This window comes from Limulus polyphemus, unplaced genomic scaffold (assembly GCF_000517525.1).
Source record: "Limulus polyphemus unplaced genomic scaffold, Limulus_polyphemus-2.1.2 Scaffold2404, whole genome shotgun sequence".
Classification (NCBI taxonomy): domain Eukaryota; kingdom Metazoa; phylum Arthropoda; class Merostomata; order Xiphosura; family Limulidae; genus Limulus; species Limulus polyphemus.
Genome location: NW_013668014.1, coordinates 158,010 through 166,217, shown reverse-complemented (window position 1 = coordinate 166,217; position 8,208 = coordinate 158,010). Strand labels below are relative to the sequence as shown.

At 32.2% G+C, this 8,208-nt stretch overlaps 1 protein-coding gene across 1 annotated transcript in view; it reads right to left on the bottom strand.

Annotated features, from left to right (window-relative positions):
- Positions 1-8,208, bottom strand: part of LOC106466867 (synaptojanin-1-like) — a 70,710-nt gene that overhangs the window by 10,304 nt on the left and 52,198 nt on the right. The window contains exons 17-20 of the mRNA XM_013927169.2: positions 7,737-7,890; positions 5,064-5,133; positions 2,376-2,597; positions 1,747-1,825 (exon numbers count right to left, since the gene is read on the bottom strand). Coding sequence (XP_013782623.1) covers positions 1,747-1,825; positions 2,376-2,597; positions 5,064-5,133; positions 7,737-7,890 — 525 coding nt within the window. The remainder of the gene's footprint in view (positions 1-1,746; positions 1,826-2,375; positions 2,598-5,063; positions 5,134-7,736; positions 7,891-8,208) is intronic.

Sequence of the window (8,208 nt, the reverse complement as noted above, 5' to 3'; positions counted from 1 at the left end):
TCAGTAAGCACTACAATGCTTTCATATGCAAAATATCTAATTTTTTATCAAGTCTTAAGGTTTGTAAAGTAATGTTTCTCTCATGCCTTTTTCTTTTCACATCTTGCCTTGCAAAGTAATTTTCATTTTAAGATTAAAAATACTTTTATGCATCAGAAAATTTTGAAATTTCACATGCAAAATCTTTATAATGTCCAAATAGTTATCAAATGTTTCTTAAGAAAAACTTTATATTTTATCTATTATTTTCAGTAATTAATCTCTGTACGGGTTCGGTAGATTTGACCGATCTCGCAACCACCATAAAAAATTAGGAAATAAATATAAATTAATCCTCTTTCATTCTAGAATGAACAAAATTATAACATAAAAACATAAATGTTTAGACTAAATAGCTTAAATCTCTTAACATGATACATTTATAATTTTTTTTAAATTGACCTTTCAGCCGTGCCTGGTTAACAACAGAGAAGTTACAATGATGCAGCACACGTGCACTCATGTTACCATATCAAATAACATAAGACTGACCTTCGGTCTGTACAAAGTAACTTGTCTTGGCTTTGTTTTAGTAGACTAGTATTTTGTAAAATACAATCACATTTCAATTATTATACATTATATATATATGTATATAGATTATTGCTATTTTGAAATAAGTTCTTAAATTTATTTTTCTTAAAACATAGAACAGTAACTAAAAAAGTAAAGCAAACAATTATCTCTTCTAGTTACGACCTTTGTACTCGGTTGCTGCTTGACGTAGGTTGCTTAACCTTTAAAAATTTGCACGTGGAGGATATGAAACAACTAAGATATTGTTCATGTAATAAATCAAACACAGTGGCACCCCGTCCACCTCTTTTTATTTTTGGAAACATTCCCTTATATATATATATATATACACACTTACTTCTATATGTGACATGAATAACCAATCGGAAGCTCAGAATGTCCCCTAGTTGCTTTCTCAGCCATTTTAATGGGCTTGGCACCATTTCTTTCTTTTGAACCAATATTTCAACAAGGTATGGTGTGTCTTTAGTCTGCTCAAAATTTCATATTTTTTTAGACTAAAATACATCTTAGTTACTAAGCTTGATAAATTATAGTGGAATTCTATGGTATTAATGAAGTAATTTATGATTTTTTAGTTATTCAAACGTATATATAAAACGTAAAAAGAATTATTAAAACATGTTATCACAGGTATCGAAATCCGGATTTTAGCGTTATTATCTTTTTTATATAATCTAGATAAAATTATAGTCAAGAATTTAGAAATAGTTAAAATAAAAGAGGAAAATTGACTTGTTTTCAATTATACATAAGATTAAAAACAGAGTAAAATTTCATTAACCCTTTCGAGACAGGTCACAGGTGAAAGGCCATGTCATCTTGTTTGTTGACTCGCATTCAAAATTTTTATTGAACTACTATTTCATGAATTTATGTCAATAACTTTGGTATCAAACTGTAGATTATAATTCAAATTTTAGTACTATGTGTTATCCAATTTCTTACTTTAAAACCAAATATTAAAAAAAAACAGATAAACATCGATTTTTGTTTGTCACGTGGTATGTTGAATGCAGCACTGGTTCAAATTAGATGTTTGTGAAGTCAAAATACTAAGTGTATAGTTTCGTACGAATTAGAAACTCAAATTACTAATATTGACAAGCTAGAGTATAAAATATGAACGTCTTATCTTTTCTGTTTAAATTACCTCAAACACAATCTCACCTCACATCCTGAAGACTTTATAGCTGCAAGTGCTCCCTGACCCTCTCGAAATGTCACCCATAAAGTCTCTTCAACATACCTACAACAATTGGAAAAACAGATATGAAGCAAATATTAAAGAACCAAACAGCATTCTGAAATAAGGTAAAGCATAAGGTAAGAATAAAGTTATACAACAAACTAAAGGATATTTGCATTTCTTCACTAGTCCTGCAAAATAATTTTTATGTTTTGGTATAATGATAAATAATACCTAAATACTGGTTTGCCTTCATTTCTAAAAGATATTCTTGTTCTTTCTGTTGCTCACAAATAGACACACATATATTTATTCCATTACTCAATCAGTTTTATGTCTTACAGCATTAGTTCATTAGCCTACAGCTACATGACACAAACCGCTGTATGCACTGTAATACTACAGAACAGATTGTATTTATTAATATAAATTGAAATCATTTCCAAAGTTTTTGAAACATCTTGTGCATTTAAACTACTCTTCCTAAGAAACTTAAAACTATTTTTACAATAGTTGCCAGTCATAGATCTAATGAAAAGGCTTAACACAAACATGCCAAACATGTGAATATAAACTGCCCCCAAAAATAAACATTTCTAAAGCTTCTTACCTTATCAAAATTACTTCTCCTGCAGAATTAAACAAAAGTAACAGATTACTTAAGAAGTCATCATCAAATATATGACAACTTTCTCCTGACACTTCCTCTTCCAGTTGAACTATAACTGTTCCATCAGGAGGTCCCATTGTGCCAATGACATCTTGAAATACCTCGTCTCTCCTCTCTTCATTTACTTGTAGCACCTCAATGTCAATTTCAGCAATCACAGCCCTGAAAATATTTTCAACCAAAGATAAACAAATTTATTAATTTACTTTCTGTAGTAAGATTACATAGTTTGAATGAGATTAATGAAAAAAAAAATGTGGTAAGCTAGCAGTGCACAAAACATAAAAGAACCAAATTAAGAGATTAACAGTAAGTTTGTAGAATTTGATATGAAGACTTTTACTCATCAATAATAATTTACATATTTTCTTTGTTTTTACAAAGACTTGTATTTTTGTTCAACACAGTTTGATATAAAAGAAGCATGAAAAAAGATATTTATCATTCAACAATTTAAAAAATATGTAACTGATGCAGTTACTTTAAATATTGGCACTTTTAGTTCCACCAAGGATCTTAACTCTACCATTATGAGTTATAGCATTCTTGACATCACTATAAAACATAATTAACAACCAGGTCAATATACAAAATTTCTCAGCATACAATATGCTGCCAAAGATAGGAGAATTTAAAAAGTTTCAACTATGAATCATACTTAATAATTTTTATTTCTTGTTTATTTCATCTATTTGTCGTTGTTATGAATAACAAGTCTTGTTCTTCCAGACATTTCTTATTTTATTATAATCTATATTTTATAATTTCCATTTTTTTGTTTATTCCATTATTAAACTTCTATGCAAATTTCATGTCACATACAATAGAAGTGTAGTGCTCTTATGGCTTATATTTCATGGTATTTTATATGATTGTTTGAAATGACATGTATGATAAAATATTGTTTGTTTGTGAAAACTTAGGCTCTAGAGTCACTGTTGACCAGTGAATGACTCATACTGTTTCAAGACCTTGCAAAAGTGTGAAATAACCCTAGGGTATTGCAGTACCTGCAGCTCACAGTTGTGGCATGACTATAGAATATAATCCCTTGACAACCTGCATTGCACTGTGCCCACTAGACTTTCAATAATACATATACATTATTGAGAAACACTGCTACCCCCATCCCCAAGACTCTGTAATAAATAAATACAAGTTAACCTTGGTTGTTTACATGAATTAATTTATAAGTGTTTGTTTTTCAATCATTTCTCAGAATAAAATATTTTGTATATGTATGGACCTCTACACAATATCCCAGCTTATTTTTCCAACTTCCTGATGGATATTAGATCATTATCATTAGTGACAGACAATTACGAGTGGTTTGTGATTTATATAAATACAAATACTAACCACACAATAATGAAATAACAGTCAAATCTTGTGCAAGCACACATAGTGACACTATATACCAGAAACAAGTCCCAACAAAGACAGTGACACTATGTACCAGAACCAAGTCCTAACAAGAACAGTGACATTAGGTACTAGAACCAAGTCACTAACAAAGACAATGACATTATGTACCAGAACCAAGTCACCAACAAAGACAGTGACACTATGCACCAGAACCAAGTCACCAACAAAAACAGTAACATTATGTACCAGAACCAAGTCACCAACAAAAACAGTAACATTATGTACCAGAACCAAGTCCTAACAAGGACAGTGACACTAGGTACTAGAACCAAGTCACTAACAAAGACAGTGACACTAGGTACTAGAACCAAGTCACTAACAAAGACAGTGGCACTATGTACCAGAACCAAGTCACCAACAAAGACAGAAACATTATGTACCAGAACCAAGTCACCAACAAAGACAGTGATACTATGTACCAGAACCAAGTCACCAACAAAGACAGTGATACTATGTATCAGAAACGAGTCACCAACAAAGACAGTGACATTAGGTACTAGAACCAAGTCACTAACAAAGACAATGACATTATGTACCAGAACCAAGTCATGTCACTGTCTTTGTTTGTGACTTGGTTCTGGTACATAATGTCACTGTATTTGTTGGTGACTTGGTTCTTGTACATAGTGTCACTGTCTTTGTTGGTGACTCGTTTCTGATACATAGTATCACTGTTTTTATTGGTGACTTGGTTCTGGTACATAGTGTCACTGTCTTTGTTACTGTCTTTGTTGGTGACTTGGTTCTGGTACATAGTGACTGTTCTTGTTAGAACTTGGTTCTGGTACATAGTGTCCCACTGTCTTTGTTCGTGACTTGGTTCTAGTACCTAGTGTCACTGTCTTTGTTGGTGACTTGGTTCTGGTACATAGTGGACACTATACACCAGAACCAAGTCACAAACAAAGACAGTGGCACTATGTACAAGAACCAAGTCACCAACAAAGACAGTGACACTATGTACCAGAACAAGTCACTAAAAACGACAATGGCATATGTACCAGAACCAAATCACTAACAAAAACAGTGACACCAAATCCCAGAACCAATCCCAACAAGGACAGTGACACTATATACCAGAAACAAGTCACAATCAAAAAGAGTGACACCAAATCCCAGAAAGTTTGGGGAATTATATGATCCTTATATACATGGTAAAGCCTAAAACCTAAACATAAGAATGCAAATAATGAAGCATTTTACCTGTGATCTGAAGTCTTAAGTTCTGCCCTTCCATAATGTACAATGTTCCCAGGATTCCAGAATGGGTCATCTGGAAATGAAAGTTTTATATATGATTTAGTGTTATATTAAATTAACAAGAATAGTATGAATTTATAGAACTGTTTCAAAATGAACTGGAAAAATAATAAAAAATCAATACAACCATATTTATGAATTTACATTGTTTTCAAGGTAATAGAAGGGGACTACTACTTTAAGAAAATAAAACTACTTTATGAACAGATAATAAATAACTCAGCTAGGCCTTTAATGACTACTATGAAAACAAATGAAGAACACTTCTAGTACCAAAGTAATTCTTACATCAATGGTCTTACAAAATGTCAAATGGGTAGAAACAAAATCCACGAAATAAACATTCACTTGCTGCAAACTTTTAACATCTTTGATGTTAAACTTGTTCTTTATATTTAACTTGAAAATCCTTGTAGTTGAAAGTTTACCTCCATTAGTTGAACGATTCTTTAACACCAAAAGTTTTATCCATGATTTTACTTTTGTCTTATACATACAGTTTCAACAATCCTTTAACACTCAACGTTTTTAACCAATCAAGTTATTTCTGTTACACACATAGATTCCTGAAAACTTTAACATCCACATTTTTACTTTTTTTTTATGAAAAATATATGCAAGAAAAGTAATGAAATATACATTTTTTTCTTAAAATTAACATTAGTTAACTAACATCATCTGGGATGGTAGTAATTGGCAGATACAAATACTGAATTTGTACTTATAAAAAGAAATAAGAGTTGAAAGTAAATACTTATTGTAAGAAAATGAAGACAAATGAAAAATTGTCGATACAGGTGTACAGTCCACTCACAAGTATCTAGACACAAAGTCCCATGGAAGGTTGAGGTGATAACAGTTCTATAATAGTGTTTCATCATCCGTTGTAAAACTAGCTGCTGTTATTCTACAAGGTCCATGCTAAATCAGTTTATAAAAGATGCCTGGTGCAACTTGTCTCCACTGTTATTTGAAAATCTTGGCCAGATAATAACAACTATGGTCTGGTCGTTAAATTTAGGCTTCCTAGCTGGGGCTATGTAATCTGGGGGAGCATACCAAAATGTTGTTATTGGTAACTCTGAAACAAGACATGCTTTGTGGTAGAGACTGTTATCGTGATGGAACAAAAAATTGGCCTGCACATAAAATCAAACTCTGTTATGGCTGCTCAAGTGTGTTCATTGTATAAGATATTTTGAAATTCATGGGCAAACAAATGTACAAACACTTCACAGACTTGTCCCACAACCAATACACAAAATACAGCCAACAAAATTAGACCACAGCTGACACACCACGACATTTGTCAAATAATTCACCTGTCTGCTTCCAGACCCAAAGTCTGTTATTGCTCCAAAACTGTATGAAGTGCACCTCCTCATTCCAGAAAATGTTTAATTAATTATCAAGGTTTTAGTGGTGATAGGCTTCATACTAAAATTAAACAAAATGGTGGAGATTACCTTGGGGGCAGTGTGTACTAGGAGAGTAGCCAGGGTGGAAAGGTTTAAACAAACACCCCAATATTCTAAAAAGTCTAACTTGTCCATTATCATTGGTTTTGTTTTGCTTCTTTAAAAAACACTCAACTTCCATGGAAATTATTTAAATTTTTTGTGTAGACAAAAAGGTCCACATATTTTTGGAAAAAGACCTCCCCGTGTAATCCTGGCTACTACTCCCCTAAATTGTATAACTCAAGCCATGTAAAGCTCTCTGAATTTCATGAAATCATACTCTTTCAAGAACCTAAACTCTCAGGTCCTACGTAGTTCAGTCTTACTGGCTTTAACTTTACATCACATGCTGATTTGGAGGTTGGGATGGCCATCACTATGAACGTTACAAAAGTTCTCAGTGGAAAAATCACCACTGTAAGCTACAAACCATACAGATAGCTCAACCAAAGTTACCCCACACAAATCCAATGAAAGGTAATACAGCACGTTATGGTGTAGACTGAAAGTTTCTATTCGACACTTGTTTGTCTCTATTGGGAGGATATTTCAATGCCAGGCATCCAACTTTGGATGCAGGTGAAAGCACTAATGGAAAAGGTTTACATTCTTCTCCCCACAGTACAGCCATCAACTTTATACTTCTAAAATTGATTGAACCAACAAGAACTGCTGAGAACCAAGATGACATCACTGAACCACTGCTTTCTCACTCCAGCTCAGTAACAACCTCGCACATGTTAACCAAGCAAGGGAATGCCTACAATGTGCATTAAGAAAGAGTAATGGGTGAAGAAGTGCTAAACAGCCACCAATGAAATAATCTTTCACCAGCAGTTCTCAGCTATCCATGCAGAATACTGTTTACGAGTTACAATGCACCAAACTGTAAAATTTTCTTTATAATCACTCTTCATATGTATTTACTTTAATAGTTTCCCTAACAGATGTACAATTAAAATTGCAGATACTGAGCAAGTGGTAATTTTAAGCCATTTTTCATCAGTTCTCAGTAATGTAGTCTTCTTGTGAATAAGCATATTCTCTCGAGAAGTTGTCTCATTTTTATGAACAAGTAGCCTCTACATTAACCTAACATTTATATAGTATTTTAACACAAGTATAAATGATGAAGATATGATTTAACAAAACCCACCAGTTTCTCTGACAAATCTCCGCTTTCTAAATAGCACTCTGTCTGTCCATGCTGGTATACGATTTTTTTCGCTTGTATCATAATCATCAGAAAATATATCATACTTGTAAGTAGGGGGAAAGTCTATGTCACCTTCTATAAAATGCTTAAAAATCTGAAAATTAATGAATAAATTTTATCATTAAAACATTATGTTATAGAAAATTTTCTTCTTTATTCATAAATAAATCAGTAATAAGTTTCATTTCTAGAACAACAACAAAAAATACTGCAACTGAATCCGAAGAGATTTTAATTTAAAAAATAAAATTGCATAATTAAACAGATTTTATTTTTAAACATTTATATCTGTTGAAAAAAAAACATCCTAAAACAATTCTAAAAATAAGACATTTTGGTGACAATAACTGTTTAACTCTCTTGCTATGGGCTCAGTCAATTCAACTGAGTTTGTAATCCCAAATTGACCTTT